Raw genomic sequence first — 22,328 nt, forward strand, 5'->3', positions numbered from 1 at the left:
TGCTCTCTTTATTGTCGGGCTTGGTGGTATTACCGTAATTACCAATGCCCCGGGCAGTCCCTGCAGTAATACTAAGTGTAGATGTGCGGATTCTTGTGGTTTAAGGTCCCATCCAGTGGATGTAGTTTGATGTCACCCAACCCCCCTCACCCCTTCCATAAACAGCCCTTTGAAGTGTATGCTTCTGTGGCTGTGAGTCTTGTGTATTTACCACTCTCTGATGCCCAGAGGGCTGGCTTTCTACTCAATCACATGTACTGTACTGTGGGACTGGAGTCCCTGCTGATAACTGGTAGGAGAACAAGTTTAACTGGATGATGGATTCTAGAGACAGCTATAGATCACCTATATACATGGCCATATATACTAATAAGCTTCCTAATTTAGAAGATACGGTCTGCATGATACAAAACATCCTTTACTGGTAAATGATCATCATGAATTCCTAGTTTCTTTGTCATAGTTAGATTTAAATAGACATTGAAAACTATATAAAAACAAAATGACTTTAAAATAAATCAGCAACTAGATCACAAAAAGAAATCTATAAAGGATGATTCTAAATCGATTTGTAGAGACTTACAATGCAAGTAGAAACTGATAAACACTCTGGAATACAGACTTTACAATGCCTGCAAATAAAATTCCAGAGCAGAGATCCATGATCTAGAAAGAAAACTGATCTCTAAAGCACAGGGTAATAATTTAAACAACAGTATAAAGATAAGATCAACAGTCCCATCATGAAAACTCCTGTATAGGCAGGTTATAAAGCGTTCCATAAAGTCACTCTGGCCATATAGACAGATGTCTAATCAGAGAACATCCATAATCAGTAATCACATAAACCAAGGACCCTAACAGGCCTCCATAATCCATTTTTAAATGGCTAATTCGAAGAGCAAACCTTATTGACATGGAAAACCTTTCCTAAAAGCCAGGAAGGGGGCATGACAAGCATCCTGGGGGCACTGAGCATAGTGTACTGGGCAATAAGTGGACATGAGTGTGGAGAATAGGCTTATTTATGCCTACTAGTTATGGAGTAATGGATTGTCCTGCAGTGTAGTTAGGGGAGTTTCTATGTTTAATTATTAGGCAAATAAATGTATCATGTTATGTGACTATAGATGTACTTCCCATACATAGCCCTAACTCTAGCCATATAGACCCCACACTCAAAAGCATGGGGTTTAGTAAACTAGGAGTCCTCTGCAGCGATTTCATTGAGTCAGTTCCCAATCATCAGTTGGGCATTGGTATCCAATCCATAGGGTAACATAAGATTTGCCACTGGGGTGAAATAAATAAATCTTGTCTATCTATCTATCTATCTATCTATCTATCTATCTATCTATCTATATATCGATCTATCTATCTATCTATCATCTATCTTTCAATTTCTAGAAATCGGGGATCGCTGTATTTGAGAGGCTGTATTTGTAAATATGATCACACTACAAACACAAAGTATTCAGTGAGTGCAGGAAACCCGCAGAAAATGTTACTCATATTTGTAAAAACAGATATTCCGCCTTTTTTGGTTTTTAGATCGCATTTGCTTTCACAAATATAATAAATATATATATATATATATATATATATATATATATATATTAACGAAAATAATATAGTAGTATAGTAGTAGTATAGTATTTAATAGTTTTTACAGAATCTTTTTTAAGCTGTTACTCTTTATTTGACTTTGTTTATAAGACAGGGATCGGACACGATTAACTATTTATGCGTAGGAATGGGTTTAATAAACGCACCGTCTATTCTTATGTTTCTCATAAGGACTTCGATGGGTTTCATTTTCTATCACTAATTTTGTTATATAGAATCTTCTGGTCTCGTAATACTTTGCAGCTAAAGATCGTTTGCATTCCTGATGAAGAACAACAATGAACTATTAACACAAACCACATGAAAGGCTATAGAATAAACGTCATCTGGATACTATATTTAACACATTGTCATGCACCTTCCTGCTTCTCCCATCCCCTACTATATATAATTATTTTAAAAATATTCTGCTCAGATTAACATAATTTAAATTAAAACATATATATATATATATATATATATATTAGAATTGTTTTCTATTATCATCGTTACATGTATACTCCTATCTGATTTTAAATATATATATAATATGCACTTATCACTCTTTTTGTTGTTGTTTAGATAAAATTGTGCCATTGTTGTTTCCCATGCCTGTAGTAGTAATTTGTATGGAGGTATGAAACATTTGGCTTTCAAGGCTAATTCATTGTGATGTGTGATAGGCATTAGTAAACACAGCCCACGTTAATTTCATTCCAGAAATCCACCCTCTAGCAATATCTGCCTTCATTTCATTTGGCTACAAATTCCCACAACTCTGTTCTCTTTGATTTCCAGGTTTAATTAACAATGCTCATTAAAATGAATTTTTATTCCTCTCTTTTAATATGGTTCTTCCACCTGTCTGCAGACAGGAGAAATGTTTGTATATGTTTTAGAGCAGTTAATACATGGTTTTAGGGATGTCGCTGCTATATATATATATATATATATATATATATATATATATATATATATATATATATATATATATTTACATGTATATATATATAAATATAATATATATAAATATTATAATGTATTTATTAATAAACTTAATCATATATATATATCAGATTTTTTTGTTTACTTATAGTTTTCATTTTTTCCATGTATTGCAGACTCCTTGTTAAATAAAGACAAAGTGACATCCAACAATTCCTTGTATTACCGGTATTATCTTTTGCACAGATCACTTTAATTTACAAAATTATGAAACCAGTAATCAAAGCCAAGATATTGAAAAGAAACCAGTAGCTTCTATTAATTTAGATTACAAAAATCTAAGAAACAAATATCATATTTTATTTTTTAAATTAGGTAATATTAAGTAATGTTTTAACTTTTATTGCAGGATATGGGAGAATTCAAATTTCAAGAGGAATAAAGTTACTTTAGGCAAAATTTAGATCATAACATCTAGAACCTTTAATTTACCAAAGGGTCCATGTAGCTGGTGTGGATACATTGGAAGCTAATCATACTGCAGGTGAATGATGGATGTAGTCGAAACACAAAGAAACCAAGACATCCGAACATAATATTAACTTAATAACATCTCTCTTAAACAAGTCCTGTTTAATTCTGTATAGGGGAAGGTTCACCTGGAAAGGAGAGCGATTAAAGGGTTAAAGTCACCCATATTACACTGACATGTGTAATATATACATTCTTTTTTTAATACTAGTGTTTAATAACACTATATATTATAAAATGACCTGCTACATGCACTACATGAGCTTCTCAGTCATTAACAAGGAATCTTCTTGATCGATCTGATTAATAAAGGATCTACTCAGGTTCCTCCTGTTGGTCAGAGATCTCCTCTCTGGTACTGTCATTATAACTGATCATCATTTTTTTTAAATAACACTCTCTGATACTACGGGGATCCCCACATTTTGGTCAGTCTCTAGCTCACTCGGATTAGTAACTGATCTCCTCTATCGCACTTATGCAAAATATTATATCCTCAGCATGTATAAATATATAAATAAATATATTTATGTGATCTCTCCAATAAAGTTATTTATTATAAACAAAGGATCACCATATCATTATGTTCTTAATGTTCTTTCCTATGTAAGTCGATCTGTTGATTTAATTGGAAATCGGCAGTAGTATAAATACACACTGTCTGTCCCTCAGTGTATGTATATATATATATATATATATATATATATATATAGGTTATATATACCGTATGCTGGAAAAATAGTAACTGACGTCATCATGAAACCACTGATCTCACGCACCAGCGCTTAAAGCTGTGTGAAGCTTATTACTCATGTGAATTGCAACGACGCCTGGATTCGCTAATATAAGGAAAGTGTCTCTTCCTAGAGACATTTCAGTTGTTGAACACGCTGTCATGTCTCATTCTCCAGACACATCGGACTGCATAGAGTTAACTGCTTAATAGTAGGGACTGGAGAGTTTTCACAAACCTTGTAGAACCCAGGTCATTAACTAAGTGGCTGGCAGGATCAGTGATCGACAAATGACCCCCTATGTTGTCCCAAAAATCACCCCTGTTGTCCTCCTGTGACATAACTTTAAAATGTCATCATGCCAAAAGCTATTACTATATGTAACATACTCCACATACTCCATGTGACTCTGGAAACAATACTGGCTCATATATATTACACATACCATATAATATGGTATGTATAAAATACACACACACACACACACACACATATATATATATATATATATATATATATATATATATATAGTCATTGTATAGTGTATGTGTTACCAAATAGGTGTTTAGAGTGGATCAATTCACAGCTGAAGAAATGCTCTCTAAAATAGGCCAAGACCCTTGTTCAAGGACGCAGAATAAGATGCTTTTGTAATTCGTATCTCCACATAATCTATCTATCCAGCTTTACTATATACCGTATTTTTTTAGCAAGGTCACAATTTTATGCTACAGTCTATTTAAACCATTGAAAGACAGAGGTCTGTTCAGGGTATTGCATCCCACCTAGATATCTCATATCAATTTCAGTGTAATATACCGAGAGTGTGGTAGATGTGGTAGTGTGGAAGCAGAACAGCCTCCCAGCGGAACTGGTAGAAGGTAACACAGTAAGAGAATTAAAACATGCATGTGATAGGCATATCACAGCAAGACTGATGGGGGTTTGAGTGTTCGAGCTGGAAAAAAAGGGCAGACTAAATGGGCCGAATGACCGTCAAATTCTAATTTTCTATGTTTAAGAATACATGCAATGCAACCCATTAACCTTTTCATTTTAATTACTGCATTGAGCGGCGTGTACATGCACCATACCAATATCAAATGCACCCTCCTTCTTTCACCCAGTTTTCTGGGGTCCCTACTTCTGCAGAGTACATCACTGGCGTAGTACATCAGGGAAAGTAGTTTGGAAGTAGGTTGTGCTGGAGGCTTAAATTGAAGTAGTGACTACTAATGTGTCTTTTCCCATCTGCTGGTGAAAGGCCTCCATCTGCTGGTAAAAAATAGGCATTGCATCTTGTTCTAAAACGATTTGATTGTATTTGCCATTAACATTACATTTTATTTACAGAGCACCTGCATATTCTGTTGCAATAGTGGGGGATAAAATTGAATAATCACGTTAAGACCGACAATATGCAAAAATGAAAATAGCATTAACCCACACATACAGACATACTGGCACAGAAGGGGGTTCTGCTCTTGTGAGCTTAAAATCTATAATATTCTTTGTAAGGCGTGCCAATAGAAAACCATGAGTCAACATAAAAAAAAATTATTTTCACATGTACTACCAGCCACTGTCCTTATCACTGACAAATGCCATTACTAGTATAAATATGAAACCCAATTAAGTAGCCATGGGTTCCATACTAGAACATATTCCGGTAGCCACATGCTGTGACTTTAGCGTCCCCAGTCTGCATTGCACCCCCATGGGTAGGAGTCCTTATATATGTCTAATGCGAACTGATAAAAGTTTTATTTGGTCCAAGTGACAGTTTGGTTTTAAGTATATGGCAATTAATATATAGATTTTCATAGAAAAACCGGGCCGATTTCAAGGGAAATCCTTGATCGCCCCAACTGGCCCATTGAATTCAGTGCATTGTTCTGGTGAGGCCAGTTTGCCCAATGTAGCAATCAGCCCCTATACAAATGGCCTATAGCTTTCATGGGGCACCTTCACTGCATCTCCACGTCCCACATGCATGATGTCATGGATGTGGGACCATGAACGCTGCGTCAGACACCAAGAGTCTTAGTTCAAAGGCTTCTGCCCACCTAGGCCTAGTTGGCTTAGACGAAAATATGCTACTGCTTTTGAAACCTCAGGGGTTTCTTCTGCTTATGGATTTCATCTGAAGAAGAGACCACTAAGCGCCCAAAAGCGTAGACCGCATGCTTTTCCACGTGGGCCCAATGAATGGCATCACGTTTTCTCTTGAACAGATACAGCTATATGCATTTCATTTTATATGGCATTGTCGGGAATCACTCGCTGGTCCCTTACTCGATTAAGCAAGTCCATAATGATATCATTATGCCTGTGATTCTTGTACATGTCTACAAGTGTTATGTTTGAAACCATGAATGTGGGTGGAAAATGCCCCAAATTTCAACCAAACTGCAGCTTTACGAGCACAGCCCTCACCTTAACAAGTGACTATACACATCAACGTGGGGCAAAGAATGAGCCTTTTCAAGTAAGAAACATTGTTGTAAAAATGTATTTATAAAACTTTGTTAAAGTTGCTGCTCCACTTTATCTGCTGAATGTAACTAAATGCAGCATTAGAAGCATAGCTCCTCGTAGTGCTGAAAGTCTGAAACTCTCCCTAAAATTATTAAATCTTGTATTCTCATACTTATTTTTTCATCACTGCTTACTTCTGTGTCCCATAGGCAGAATTTTAACCTAGTCTACATTGGTTATGATTAATTAGCTCACTTTGTTCATTTTTGGTTAATTGGATATACTGTTAATCTATACAAAGTTAGCTTTCCAAATGGGTCATGTTCACAAAGGTTCAAGCTCAGTTGAGTTGCTCTGGCCAACTTGACCTCATTGCTTGAAACAGATACATTTGCCTTTTCACGAGTTGACTACCTTTATCTAAAAATGTATCTACTCAAGACACTTGAGTAAAAAAAGAAAAAACGCCTCTTTGTGAGGTGAGTTGATCCAGAACCCATCAATTTCAGTAAGTAACCCTCCAAATAATAAGACTGACTCATCAGGAGACTGAACAATCATCACCTTGATGTTTTGTGAGAAGATGAGCCGTCTTCATCAGAGTACTTCATTATGTGTTCTTCTATAGTGGGGCCGTCAGGGGCAGTGAACAATTCCTTTAACCGTTTAGTCTGAGACCCGTATAGGTGAGACCTGTAGGCTCCATGAGCAATTTTAAGTGTCTGAACAAGACACAGAGGTGAGTATCTGAAACGTCTGGCAGATACCTCCAGACTACATATGAAAATCTTAGGACAACGTCTTTAGCAGAATACCCCATATCCGTTTGCCCCAATTTCCCACCCCCCAACTAGTTGGCATGCAAAAGATGCATTGGGCCAAACACATCATACATTTAATGTCGGTCACCCTAGGTGCTGGAGGGAGCAAGGTCCAATGAGACCTCTATGCATGCATTCACGGAAAGTGCTCTTGTTGATTTCAATGGGAGCACTTTAACTGTAAATGGATTGGCTATTACAAGCAGCCAATCAGCGGTGGGAAACATCGACCAACAGAGGCGGCGTTCTGCTGCATCTCTGCAACTGTATAAAAAGTATTTTATTTTTGCTTGTTAAGTTAATGCACATCAAAGCACTTACAATGACTTTCATATGTATTCATTAATAGAGAGTGACATATGTCTCTGGTACCATGGATGTAGTTGTCCAGAAAAAAATAGTTCCCACCGGTGTTCTCCTTTCATTTTTATCTTATTTAAAAAACTTCCTCCTCTGGGTCCCCCCCCCATCTCTCTCACTCTCTCCCATATGGTTAGATGGTGCAGCAGGGTTTGCCTCATTACAGACTGGATTAAGTTTTAAACAAACAGTGAAGAAAAAAAAACTATTATAAGGGACAAAAAAAAAAATCAGGACACTAGGTTCTAAACAGGATTAGCTCTAGACAAGCCACAAGCACGATATTATGTTATTACATTAAAGAAAATATGAACTCTACTGCAGTTAGGCTTTAAGTGCTTCTCGCTGTATTTGGGCACCCACCATGTTTTCTCCCTTCGGTCTATCAAACCGCACCAGACTCCTCTATCCAGAATGTTTTGTTGTCAGGGTTTCTGACAAACTCTGTTCTAGAGCAGCCATTCCATATAAGTTAGCCAGCCCGATGCCTTCTTGCTGTAGTACGAGCTCTCTGCAGGCAGGGCTGTTTTGGGAGAGCTCTACAAGAAGGGGCTGCAGCACAGTTACCATGTCAGAACTAACAGATGATGGGGAGACTTTCTCAAAGATGTTGAGTATGGCTTGAAGCCAGCCAGACTTCAGCACTAGGGAAGACAGCCATGGCAGCAAAGGGACACAGCTGGCGAAGGCTTGTACACCCAGGAACCACAGTTCAGAGATCTCCTCCCATACATCGGCACAATCATCCGACAGCGACATGCAAGGCTTGCTAGAGTCTGGGGAACTGGAGGTCACATGGCAACAACTGAGGAACTGAATGACACTTGAAAAAAAATCATGTGACAGATTTTCCTGCAAAACTGAAACAAGAAAAAAAAAAATTAAAAAAAAAAAAAAAAAAAAAAGGGGTTTTCCCCACAGTGCATATAAACTTTTCTAGATAGAAAAACAGTCTACAAAAACAGAGCCCCTATCAAGTAGCCAACTTGTGCAACTTTTAGAACTATATATATATTTTTAAGTCAGCATCACTAGCACTGCACTGACAGCTTTGGTGTTACATGTTACACGTCTCTAGTCATGTTTCACTGGAGCAGTTCAAACAAATGCCTAAGATTCCTAGTAGTAATAATAAAGATAAATTAAGAGGTGCCCCAATACCCTGCACCCCATACCACTAAAATACAGAGAAGTATTGAGAAATAGGGTACTATATAAAGAAGGAATGCGTATTATAGTAGTCAGTGGATGTTGGTAAATAAATATAAATTATTATCAGTGATGGAACATACCTAAATAGAAGAATTCCTAAGCAAACTGTTTTGGTTTTTTTTTAATATTGGTACTAATACAATATTATAAATACATATACATGTGTGATATATGTACAACTCCCTCCTTGTTCTGAAAGAAAAGGAGCATGAATATGCACCAAACATGGAGAAGGGAAATTGTGGTTGTGCAAACATGGTAAAAAAAAGGCAAACAAGCTCTGGCCTCCTTTTTGGGTATGAATACGCCCAACCAATGTTTCCAAGCGGTTTTCTATCAGTGTGTACATTAACATTTTTTTCCCCAAGCAAAGTATCTGTGATATCCAACTGTTTTTCCCCCAAAAGTGTCCTTGTTACTAATTTCTCTGACAAATGATATTAACCTCAGATAATAGGTGCCAATAGACCTTTTTTACACAATATCTACCTGGAGTCTCGGCTAGTAATCGGCCCATCATCACACCCAGAGTGACAATATTGGCTGCCAGGACCAAATGACCTTTTCTTGGTAACAGACCAGGGAGACAGTGCACGAGATGTGTCATCAGGGTTGCAAAGCAGGATTCCTGTCTTGGGGAAAGTATAAAAAGAAGTCATGTTAAAAAGGGCTAGGTTTGGTTTATTTGACAGATGTACTTTAAACCCAAGAGCGTGTTGATTGCAGAGCAGGAAGAAGTGTTGCTTATCTCCTTACCCAATAAGTGTTGGCTCGGTTACCACCAGATTGAGGAACACACCGCAGCAGCTCTGGAGACTCAACTCAGCTACAGTCCGGTTCTCTGCACACTCGTTCTCTACTCCGGAGAAGACCCCCCATTGCTGCAGGAAGTAGTCACAGAGCAAGGCAGGAGCCCCTTCAGAGATCAGTACTCTGCGCGGAGCCTCCTCGGCACTTAGGTGGCATAAGCCAGGAAGCAAAAACCTGCAGGGGGCAACAATGTTATTTTTTATTTTTTTCAACATACACCTATTTGAGGAGATGTGATAAGTGTCATTTTGTGTATAAAAGTGTATTTTCATACAAATATGTTAGATTTCATAATTGCGATTAGGCGCTAGAGGCACTTGTTGCCCAAGATCATGGAACTTTTCATGAAGTAGTAAGAGTTTTGCAAACACCTAAATAAAGTAAAGTGCTGTAACACACACCTAGAGAACTCAAGGTTAGGAGTAGCAGGAAACTGCATGGTAAGACTTGGGATGGGTGGCATACTCTCCACCTAATGTATCGGTTTGTCTAAGTCTGTCAATTCTCATCTTGTCATACCCCTTGAATATATGTATTGTATTAAGTGCTGCGTAAACTAAATATTTTCCTCTCCTACACATACATAATCCATACAGGAAACAATTTTCAAAATCACTGATCAAGGGCATCATTGGTTGTTATATGGATATTTGAACCCCAAAACACTTGTCCTTGCTTATCCTTGCTATTTTCTTGCAGCATAAGATCCTCTCTCAGGGATCCAGCCAATATTAAAACGGCAAGGGTGCCTCAAGATGCACAAAGGATGTTACTGCTCATACGAGTAGAAATACCTCTGTACATTGTTAAGTTTCCAACGCACTCACCTGTGTCGCATAAAACAAATACACTTTTCCATAGCTATTGGGTGGGATTTAAAAAAGGCGATGAAGCATGTGTGTTTGGCTTTCCAGAGTGTCTATAACTAAATTAGCACTGCGATCAACGCTGTTTTGTCACAGGTACCAACCAGAAGCCACACAGATCATTCTGGAATGCGGGGACATAATATATAATAGGACAGTTGTGTGTGTATATATATATTACACACACACAACCAGCTTTTTTGCGTCAGGAAAGCGCCCGAGAAAACAATACAGAAAGAAGAATGTCTTCTCACCCTCGATACACGTGGAGCATTAGTTGCATACCCCAAGCTATTCTACCGGTGGCTACAGAGTGCTTACTAATCTTAAAATCAGCATATCTTAGCATTGCGCAGATGCTGGTTTTCTGCTTCTGTGTGCACCCACATAACATTGATGCTTTATATCTTGTGATCAGTTGAGTAATGGAATTGACCACCTCTCCACCTTATGGGCGAAGACCTGGAGAGAGATATAGCTCCATGTCTGTGTTGAAGATGAACTTCACTGAAGATGAGTGAAATGTGCACACACAAAGTACAGACACAGCATGCCTATATACAACAGCCACAAACGCAAATGATTTTTGCATTTTTCGGAGCTCATAAGCTACTAATTCTCGGAAGTTAAGAAAAACACCACAAACACGGCACATACTGAGCATCATCAGTAAATATGCAGGTACCATGGATCACTGGTTCTCCACAGTGCCCTACAGATGGTTTCTATACAAATGGCCAATCTGCCAATGGCACAGAAAGAGAATGCATTACAACCACCATGCAAACAGTTTGCTTCAATGATCCTACACCAATGAGCTAATAATTCAAAATGTGTATAATTTAATCGGGTACCTTATCGGGTCTCCAGGCCATACGGCTCCCCACTTGCTACTTAACATCGCGACCTGGGAGACCTCTTTTGGCAAACTCCTACAGGCCACACCTCGTTGGAAGCAGGTCCTCATATAATGCAGCAGGAAAGGCAGCAGGTTTAGGACTTCCTTTTTCAAGCAGGAGGTTTCCTCAGCCAGCCATGCGCCCAGCAAACGCACAGAAGCCAGCGTGAAAGGATCATCCATTTTTTCCCATCCTTTCTAAGAGAGGACATAAATTGATGAACGTAATGAGCATTTTTTTAATCTCTACACATTAATATTCAAATAAGCAGCAATGCCAATATAGAAGGCAAAGGTTACCACTGCCACCAGTAGGTATTCAAATTACCACTTAATAGTGGCAGCTGGTGCTCTTTAAATGCCAATATCGCACAAATATATAATAGTTTTCGGGTATGTAGTATTGCTGCATCTAATCTTATTTTCCTGTTGCTGGACCTTTTAAACAGCCTTAACAGCTTATGATTTCCCCTAATAACATCGTCCGTTCTCCATAACAGGCTCCCACTATGACTGTGTACCCATCGTACCCATGTTAAAATATAGTGTATATATTTAGAATAAAATAAATTTAGATTCAAAATAAACTGTGGTTACCAGTTGTAAATAGTGCATGACCGAACCACAGGCCTCTTGCATGACTCTGGTGAGCTGCAGTTTCTGCTCCTCACTTAATAAAGGCCTTTCCTCTTCCTTGATACACTCTTGTACGCCCATTTCAATGATGGAATAACATGCAGTCACAAAAGTCTGTCTTGAATCCAGGGGTTCGGTATCTTCCAGAGCCATCCTCACTTCCACACAGGCCAAGTTCACCAGCAGAGCTAAGCATTTTGCTCTTTCAGCCTTGGTTTCTGCCAATATCCAAGGCGAGCCATAGGTATGTGAAAGACAGGCCCCCAACTTTAAAGCTGGATCACGTTGTGTAATGCTAAGTTTACTGGCCAGGATCTTAAACAAACCGTTGCATAGATACTTCAGACACTCCTTGCCCCAAGTAGTCTCTGACAAAACAGGTGAAGTGGGGAGAAAGGTAGGAAGAACCTCAGCTAGCTGGAATTTACGACTGTCTTCCACCTGACTAAACTCCAGAGTGACTTTTGTTAAAAGGAGCTGAAGGTCTGAGCGGCTTTTTTTCCAACATTTGGCTGGCATGGAGGTGAGCAGAGAGGTTAGAATCTGAAATGCTTGTTCACCGCAATGATTGTGATTCATGTAGGCCTGGCACAAGGATGATACAGTATCAGCAGATACAAGGTGTTTTGCCCCCTGTGGAGAAGCCAAGATACCAACAAGACACTGATAGGCATCCTCTACCATGGAAGCCAAATCTCTGTCATCCTTTTGGCATGGTGTAGCCACTGTTTCATTGAAGATGGGGATCTTGTTGAGGACCTGTGGATGGGTGGCTAGAGAGGGGACAGTACAGAAGCAAGCCAGCAGTGTTACTCCCAGACCCCGAAATAAGTGGGTTGGGCATCCATCAGGAGTGGACTTAGAAAAAAGAAGACGATTTGGGAATGAGAAGCCAACAGCGTCAAAAATCCTATGTCTTGCCTCATCATCCAGTTCTGCAGCTCGAGCACACTTGGTAACCTGTAGAAAAAAATATTTTAGAGAAACCATTCAAATGGAAGAAGACAAAATTATTTAAGGACAAGAAACCACTGAATCATGTCTTTACATATAGTACCTAGAAAGTGCTGATGGATTATCTGATTTATTAAAGGGACGCTATGCTAATGCATATCCATATTCTGTAGAATCCCTCCATATGCATTTGCCCCTTTCCACACCGCCCAATTAAATGCCTTACAGGAGTTATACTCGCTCCTGTGCTGGTTTGGGGAATCCTGAGGGTCACGCGCACATATGTGGAAAGTGGTCCCATTAATTTCAAGTTGACAATCAGTGGCAAAAATAGTTGGGCCACAAAGAAAGAAGGCAGCCGCTGAACAGGGCTGCCTCTTCTGCGCGCTCAAAGAGTACTTCTATAGTACAATTGTCGGGACATTAAACAATCACTTTAAGGGTGTAAGCTTGCGAGCAGGGCTGTGTCTACCTAACGTACTGGTTTCTTTTTTTGTCTGCCAGTTCCGGTTTTGTCACGTTTTGAGTATATAATTCTTGGTGCTATATAAAAGGTTAATAATAAAAAATAATGTGATATTATCAGACACTGAGAAACGGCAAACATTTGAACTCACCAGAAGTAGCGCCGCGAACTGTTCGCTGTCAGTTTTTGCTCCCTTCAGGACCTCCAGACATCGGTCCAGGGTGGAATTCCAGCTGCCATGATCCGTGGACGCCTCTGGCTGCGCAGTCATTTTGTCAGCTTGCTGCGTGAAAAGACGCAACACATACTCAAAAGGGAGTCTGTACGGCATGGATATACGACAATATCTGAGTGTTTGGCCAAACTCTCCACCAGAAACACTTTTAAGCATAACAGTAATATGTCATTAGGCCTTTAATATACCCAACCATAAACATGTATGCTTATAAAGGTTGATTTCTTTTGTATGTCCTCTAGCTCATTTGAGCAGGGCCCTCCTTACCTATTTCTGTATGTCATCTTCTTATGTTATTTACTAATTCTTATGTCCTGTCTACTCTATGTACAGCGCTGAGGAATCTGATAGGGCTATATAAAACAATAATAATAACAATAATAATAAAAACTGTTAGTATAATGTTTTCATTACCACAAACTGCAACACACAAACACATGCTATAGGTAAATTCACGCTTTGACATGCCATACTAAACCAATAAGGATCTGGGGTCATTAACCAATGACCAAGAGCACATAGTATGTATTTTACATGCATGGCAATTATGCTACACAGAAATGTATTATTTGCCCTACAACCACCAAAGATAGCCACCCTAAAAGCAGCAGTGCCCTGGTCCATGTACACCAGGAGGGATTACACCAGCTCTGTAAGGTATAAACCCAGTGATCTCCACTAGATTGGATGTCCAGCCAAACAGGTCGTTTTTGCAAAAGAAGCTGTGAAACCGGTATTGGGCAGAACTTGACAAGCCATTTCTGGCTTAACCTCACACTCAGATGACTCATGTTTAGCGCTCATATAGATTGGATGACAAATAAGAACCAATCGGACCATCTAGCCTGCACATTTTTGCTCATGTACAGAGCCCTTAGACATCCCAGACTCAGGATGGTCACATGCATAGGTCATGGGTGCTTAAATTCCCCCACAGTATTAACCTCTACCACTTCTACCAGCCTCTAGGTAAAGCCAGACTTCCTTACATGACATTTAAACCTCCGACCCACTAGCTTTGAAATAAACTTCCCTCCTGTGTTTGTTATCCTACAGCCCCTTTAGCTTAACCTCACCTTGTCAAGTGGTCACACCTTACATTAACAGGTAAACACCCCCCTCCCCTACCAGTTCACTCACCTAACGCACAACATCGCACAACCAAACACGTGTCATGGGACCAACAACACCCGCCCACTAATCGGCTTCCGTTTTTTACAGCCGAAGAACTCGCCAACCAATCAGCAATTTGTGCCTGTAGACAGGAACCAATCATACCACTAGCTCACGTCCCGGACCGGCTGCCATGGTAGCGGACGCCATGCTTAGTGGAGAGTGAGTAGATTCTAGCATCCGGGGGTTCTCGTGCTTCCGGGAGAGGGAGGGGCTGGAGGACGGAATACAGGGGGAGGGGACACCGGAGACAGCCAAGGGGAAAAAAGGGACAGGTACTACGAGAGCGGAGTCATCTTTATGCCAGAGACTGTATGTCAGCGGTGTATGTATCAAGCTTTATTTACTATTACTTGCCTGTATATATTACGCGTATGCGTATCTGTGGAGAAATTACTGTCATATACATGAGCGCTCGAAGTATATGTATGACGGAAAATATAAGCGGGAGAGGATGTGCTGTATAATAATGCAAATGGCTCCATGCGTTACACATGTCCCCGTGTCTATATATCTATATAATGTATGGCAAGGTCTCGTTGGTAACGTATACCGGTGGCAGCTAAGTATGGAGAAACCCTCTGCTTCTCCGGGAGCCTGTATACCACTTTGTTTATGGATTGTGACTGCACTGGTTATTTATTCCCCGGGCATGTAATAATTATCTATCTCCGCATAGACAATGTATGTGTCGCTTAACTTCCATTGATCAGTCCATAATCCTGTATGTGTTACTATATATATATATATATATATATATATATATATTGCACACAGTCACATACATGCACTGTGTATGTGCAGTCTATCCATCTGTGTCATCTATGCTATATCTTCAGGCTGCTCTGCCAATATTACACCTGTTGTATTACACCTGTAGGAGGGACCATGGGAAAAGGTGTTATGTGCACAGTATACATACATGAACGGAGCAGTAGTAGGGAGAAGTTAGTGACAGGTGTATGGCTGCCATAAATGTAATAATATTTCTATAGATTCTGTTCAGCGGTGTGTGTTCATGATTTACCTGGCCTGGGTTTGGCGTCTGTGAATGCGGATCTTTATTTTCTGTAACCAGAGAGAAGCGTCTAAGCTGACCAAGACACGATCATTGTGAAGATCTCCCCCTCCCGTCTGCTCCATGGAGAAGGGTTCCTGCTGCTAGCCCTGCCAGAGTCCTGGAACTGAGGCCAGCTGACATGATTCAGGTAAGCAGATGTCGACAAACCAAAAATAAGTTATGCCTTCGTGTCGGTGTGTACACGATAAACAAAAGTGTCAAATATTTGTAATTTGTAATGTTGTTTATCAGTATAAATCCTCTCTCCGCAGCCCTGTTATTTATGATTTCATGCAAATGCTTCAACAGGTTCCGTTGTTTGCAAAGCTGTAAATAATGGACTGATTTCACAAAATTGCTTTGCATAAGCAATCTGATACGCGGTGATCCATATTTTTATTATTAACTGACTATGCTGCTTAATCACTAAAGGGGAATTTAGTACTTTAGGCTATCATGCTAATTGTAAGCAAGTGTGATGTGTATTTTGTTCTGTTTTAACAAGCTGCCGTTTTCTGTATCCAGGTTCTGATTATTAAAATCCCTGGTTTAAAATATTGGGGTTGTGTACTTTGACTTAGTGCGTCATCTTATAGGTTGATGCTTCGTGTAAATACAATCATTTGAAATTGAGCAGCATTGCAAAAGTTGCAAAGCTTTGAACTAAGTAGAAAAGAAAAGAGGGGTTTGAGGGTGTACTTAGTAGTACATTTTATTGTCCTCTGTTTTTATTGGACCCTATTTTTCCGTATTAAAATCATATAATAATAAAAATAATTCTTTGCTTTAGTTTGTTCATTTTGATTGGTCAAGCCCTGTCTAAAATATAAAACAGTGTAAGTTTTGTTATTTTCAAGTGATAGCATTGTAATAATCATAACACATTTGTATCCTTAATACACAGCCACGTATCACAACAGCAATGTGTATACAATAGAAACGGAAAACAAATGGTCCTCAGACTGTGACTCAAAACCACAAAAGGGAAAATGTCCTTTTTTTCTTCTTCTTGAGTACATATAAGGACAATGTCTGCAGTATTTCTTTCCAGGGGGTGTAAATTACCTTTCCAATCCATGTTTTGTTCTGGATTGTGCTGGATTGTGAAAGAAAATCTTAATAATCCCACAGGGGTATACTTAGGAAGTTTCAGAGTTTGACCCAGCGTGTCAGGATGAAGTGGCGAAATCCCAGCGTGGCATGAGCTAACTCTGTTTCATCTAATGATCTGTAAGACTCCTCTTTAGTGGTTTTGATACCTGTATGTTACAGCATGTTAGATCTCTATTTAAATGCATATCACTCAATCATACGTTTAAATAATAAGTCATGGTTCAGAGCTATTAGAGCTATTCGGTTAACATATCTGTTTAGTCGCTAAATAGACTCTGCATGAAGAGTCAGCCTGTTTAGGAAGTTCCCAGGTATGATGGTAGGCCATTATTGACACGGTTTTCCTGCTTTTCTTGTATTGATGCAGTAGCCTGGGTATGTACACGTGTTGCGTTTTGTTTGCACTTGAACAGGAGCCAGGTAGCCATCAGTAGAATTTTCCTGCTGCCACCTATTTTGCGATCTCGTCTGAGCAATCATTCCTTCTTGGCCTCTAACATTATGAGATGGCACGTTATCAGCTGGCTTCTTCTATGTCTATTTTCATTAACATTTTGTACATTTGGAAACTACTCTGGGTACGGCTTAACTGTAAAAACCGATTGGGCTGGAAGAAGTTTTCTACGTCTTCTCCGTTGTATGTCATAGGATGAAATCCCTGCTGAGCACGTGGGGAAACAGGACAGACGTGATTTAAGCTTTAGTCCTTAAACCTCACATTGCTACCAGGCAGATAAAGATGATCTGATGGGATTGGTTTCACAATCATATAAGAAGATATATAAGTAGATTAGGGGGTAGTTGCCCTGCTGATGTGTTAATAATAGCTACTGTGAGAATTATGACATCACTGTCCCTTATACATTTCCCCAGAAATTTGTTAGAACTAGCCAGGTTTCAGGTACCAAATCCAGGTATTACTCAATACCACTGCGCTGCATAATCATAGTCATATATTCAGTTACATTTTCTGAAATTGTGTAGATTGCGAGAAGGCATGTAAACGTGGGTAATAGGATACGGACCCCCCCTGCAAAAGATTGACTGACGGATGATTGTGGGAATTGTAACCACCAGATTTTTCCGTTTTCATAGATGTTGATTACAATGAATAAAGACTAGAAGCCGGCAGGTGATTACGACTACACACACGCACACACACACACGCTTACTTTGTTTTTTGACGCGCGCGCACACACAAACACACGCTTACCTTGTTTTTTTGGCTTATGGCTGAGGTTGACTTTATGGGCATTAAAAAGTCATTTATATAACCATATTATTATTTAATGTGTTTAAAAGATACATTATTTGCTCCGGAGCTCCGTGAAGCCCACATATTCACCAACCATTCTGAGTGCCAAGGAAAGAGGGACTCGTGTGGAGAAAATTATTAGTTAAAATTATAGAGCTAATCGTTAGCCGGTTGCTTAGTGTATTTGTATGCATGATTCTAATCTGTGAAATAAGGCAAAACATTCTATATCCAAGTAATTTTGGAAAACTGAAGTTCACCTACTGTTATGCACTTTGTGCAGACATATAAACCAATGAATCATATGAGCTAAAGTAAGCAGCTAATTTGAGTTGCTTATCATAGTAATAGTTTATTTATGGCTTGAGTCCCGCATCATGACTTTTTCAGTGAATAAGGTCCATCAACATAAGGACACATCACTAATAAGAGTTAACCTCTGCACACAGTTTGACAATGTTGACAATGCACCTGGATGCAGGCATCAGCCAAACAATCCAAAACCACAAGCTAACAAATGAAGTTGTGAGGATTTGTACATTTACAGCTGTTTGGAACCCGGGTGGACGTAGGGGTTTATTCGCTAAAGGGGACATTGTTAGGGGAGTTATGGCTTCATCTCCTTAACTTCACTATTCATTATGAAGGGTCAACTCTAGCAGGTTTGTCCATAAAGAAGGGCTGAGACGGCCCTGCATAATGCAAAATTCAATGTATGAGGAGGCTGTAAAGAAATCTCACTGGCTGAACTGTGTTTTTTTACAGGGCCAGCCAAGCTCTTCCCACCACTTACACTAACACTGATAACCTTAACACACACACACATGCTAACATTCTATGCTTTTGTACACAAGCTAACGCCATTCTCTAGTACAGATATTATATATGCTGGCATACACACTAGTGCTAATGCCGTACTGTAACATATACAGCACCATTCGCTTTCTGATCATGGGTCTATTTTAAAATACACAAACCATTAAATGTATTCTGTATGTTGCTATATGCTTACTTTTAGGTCCTTCATTTACTTTGTTTTCCTTCTCTTGAGCACACAGAACCTTTTTTGTTTTCTCTCATTTTTTTTCCAAAGCTTTCCAAATATTGGTTTCACGGCTGCCCCAGCTAACCCAGCATTCTTTACCAAGGCCCGAACAGATCTTGTCATCGCCTCTTTAGCTAAAAAAAACCACTGAATTGCATCGGTATTTTACCTAGTCCCTTAACACCTGTTAACCAACTGTTTATGGACCACGAGTACCATACATACAATATGTAAAATCATTAAAAAAATTATTCTATAAAATATCACATTGTTTCTGAAGTTAAATACTATTTGTAGCACCTGTATTTTTCTCGCCCCTGTTCCCAATATATACAGGTAGTAGAAAAATGTCGGGATGGATTTTCTGCATGTTATACGCTGTGTGTTATGGAGCAGATGGCTTCTTCCACCAGGGACACCTTCTGCACGCTTCATTAGATCCTTTCAGACTTGTGTAGAATGGCCAGCACTGTGAAGGTTAGACGTAATAATGTCACCCTAACATCTTGACCTTCTTTCACAAGACTGGATGCAGCAGGGCATTACTTGGCTGAACATCATGGTATATCCAACTTGTTAGTTGGCAAGATGCTTTCAAGACATTTGCTTTATAGTTCTTTTTTTTTATCTCAGCGGTTCTTTGTTCTGACGATAATCCTTTTGTGTTTTCATGCAGACAAACTCTCTTGTTGCAGTAACATCACTACCAACATGTCTAGCAGGAGGTAAATGAAGTGGTTATCTGGTGTAACCTCGTGACATCCTGGTTCCCCAGTGGAAGAATAGTATGGGATTTCACAACATCCGTGTATGACAGATGGACTCTGCCACCTGTCAAGCTCATGAAGTCACTGTCAGCCATGCCTGTCCATTAATACCTGCTCAGATCAACGTGTACTTATTTATTGGCTCAGTCGCTCCTGAGATCAAAGTTTAGTGAACGGTGTGATAGGAAAGGCTGCAAGACTGGTTAGTGTTTTCTTCAGTCCTATGCATATTCTATCCATTGACGTTGATAGTATTACAGCATTTTGCAGCTATCAGTGTGTTTCAATACAGATACTGAGATCTTTTACTATGAGGGATTTCACATTTAAGCCCATCCACCAAACCCCCTAAAAAAGAGGCAAAACAGAGAGAATTAACTAGCTGGTTTGATGACATTATATTGCTTTTTTTCTTCTTCTTCACTGCTCTGCTTTAAAAAAAAAAAAATCCCTTTCCATGTTATGCTAGATAGAACAGTCATAGAAGTGTGTTTTTTTGTTTTTTTTTTAAATTTTCATTTCATTACACATTTTAAGTGGTTATTTTAATGTAAAAAAGGGAAGTTTGAGGCTCTGATTAAAACCATGGCCATCACTTGGAAGTAAAGGTTATTTCTGGCTTTTTTTCTTTTCTTGTAATACCGTTGAGGTCATTGGAAGGTGGGTAGGCAAAGGGTAGAGTTTGTATTGTGGAGGATGGGGGTGGTGTGTAGTAGGTTGAGCCGCACTTCCTCGCCCAAAAATGCTCCCTTGCTCGTTCTTGACAGTCTCTCCATACACTGTGTGTATGTATTGGGGAACCTAGGGACTTGGGAGCCGCTAGCTGCTTTAGTATATAACCAGGTCATGTGATTAGGTGCTCCTTGAATTTACTTTGATTGCCCTAGACATCCCATAGGGATTAGGGGTAAGGGCACCTGGCTTGCCCCCTTTTTTCTTTTATATTACCCCCACCTGTTTTAAGTTCTAACCTTATGATTAGGGCTGCTGATGGGCAAATACAGCCGCTGTATCAGCAGCAGCAAGGTTTTTCAGGCCCTCTGCTGTGAGCTCCCCTTTGATGTTGGGGAAATGAACAGCAAAGTAACAGGCAGTGGAGCTAATTAAGCCCCAGTGCCTATTACAGCATTATGTGCAGATCAGCAGACCGGAGAGAATGATGCGTTATGATTATATTATCTGCTACTAAATTGCTTAATCAGTATGGCAAAGATACTGCTGACTCCATCTTCAGCACTGATAAGTAATGGTGACTTGTGCCGTGTACTGCTGCACCTCTGATGTTGAGTGAGAGATCTATATTTTTTTTCTGAATGATCACTAAAAGGACTACTACATCCTTTAATACATATGTCCTGAGAGGTCCCTTTACATTTATGTGATGTCCCTCTTGCAAATGCATGGGGTGATTCTGCGCATTTGCCCTTTTCCCCGATACCCCCACCATCTGCAGAGAGTGTGCCCGTGGATTTCAAGCCTCCAATCAATGGCGAGAATGTTTGGACCGCGGAGGAGGGAGTATTTTGGTTTGTGTGAAAGTGCTTGCAAAATACTTTCATATCCATTTTGTAGTCCCTTCCTTTTAAAATTTAAAACTTTTATGATGAGATCAGTTGAGTTCCACCCACAGAAGAGGTGCTGTGTCTAAAAAGATTATATATATATATATATATATATATATATTTGTCAGAACCCTGCACCATGTCTATATCATGGGAGCAGCCATCTTGGCTTCCTGTTCTCAGGACCTTATTAGTTATTCATCCTTTTATTGAGCAGTAATGGGATGAGAGAGAATTGATTGTCTGACACGTTTTGCCACAGATCACACCTTCTTTGAGGTAAAATAGTATTCCTTTAAAAAAATAAAAACAACACACATAAGGAACGCATTTTAATAAATGAATTTAGTCATGCTAAAAAGCTGTTCCTCTTTAACACTCCAAATAGCTGTTACCTTCATGGCATGTTTATCCCAATTCACGAAATTATTTACTTCAATATACGGTATACTAAATTTGGCATTTGCCACCCGTGTCAAGGGCACTGTTCCTGTTCTAAGTCAGAATAGCGTTACACAATATGCGGAACTTTGATCTGCGTCCTGGGTCAAGGTGGACCGATCCTTGGGGTCTGCTAGCCGTGGCTCCACAAATTGTACAGCTGGCACCTAACAACCATAGTCATCTTGCTAATCTTATACTGATCTACACAGATGTGTTGCTTCTTCAAGAAAGCAAGTGTTATGAAGATACTACAGTCTGAAGCGTGACGCCCGATCAGTTCACAAATCTTCCCTAATGACCGGTTTTTTTGAAGTTCTACTGGCCTTTTCTAATCTGCAACAGCTCAGGAAACAGAACC

At 39.5% G+C, this 22,328-nt stretch overlaps 2 protein-coding genes across 2 annotated transcripts in view; one reads left to right on the forward strand and one right to left on the reverse strand.

Moving 5' to 3' along the window:
- Positions 1-7,879: 7,879 nt before the first annotated feature.
- LOC149281376 (neurochondrin-like) lies at positions 7,880-15,867 on the reverse strand. Its single transcript, XM_089499337.1, has 7 exons — positions 15,752-15,867; positions 13,468-13,696; positions 11,858-12,856; positions 11,217-11,458; positions 9,443-9,670; positions 9,176-9,318; positions 7,880-8,334 (listed from the first exon to the last, which is right to left on the reverse strand). The coding sequence occupies exons 1-7, from the start codon at positions 15,865-15,867 to the stop codon at positions 7,880-7,882; spliced, it is 2,412 nt and encodes an 803-aa protein (XP_089355463.1).
- A 56-nt stretch (positions 15,868-15,923) lies between these two features.
- Positions 15,924-22,328, forward strand: part of LOC149281377 (dyslexia-associated protein KIAA0319-like protein) — a 35,276-nt gene continuing 28,871 nt past the window's right edge. Inside the window, exons 1-3 of the mRNA XM_089499338.1 lie at positions 15,924-15,932; positions 19,874-19,922; positions 20,947-21,047. Coding sequence (XP_089355464.1) covers positions 15,924-15,932; positions 19,874-19,922; positions 20,947-21,047 — 159 coding nt within the window. The remainder of the gene's footprint in view (positions 15,933-19,873; positions 19,923-20,946; positions 21,048-22,328) is intronic.

Source organism: Sceloporus occidentalis, unplaced genomic scaffold (assembly GCF_023333645.1).
Source record: "Sceloporus occidentalis isolate IW3139 unplaced genomic scaffold, rSceOcc1.0.p SCAF_133, whole genome shotgun sequence".
NCBI classification, from domain to species: Eukaryota; Metazoa; Chordata; class Lepidosauria; order Squamata; family Phrynosomatidae; genus Sceloporus; species Sceloporus occidentalis.

What these genes read in the sequence shown, in the direction of transcription:
- LOC149281376 (XM_089499337.1), bottom strand. Translation starts at nt 15,867, where the DNA reads ATGGAGCAGACGGGAGGGGGAGATCTTCACAATGATCGTGTCTTGGTC. An exon ending in TCATGCACTATTTACAACTG is followed by an intron (nt 11,459 to 11,857) that starts GTAACCACAGTT and finishes GTCCTCTCTTAG; the next exon opens with AAAGGATGGGAAAAAATGGA. An exon ending in ACCGAGCCAACACTTATTGG is followed by an intron (nt 9,319 to 9,442) that starts GTAAGGAGATAA and finishes ACTTTCCCCAAG; the next exon opens with ACAGGAATCCTGCTTTGCAA.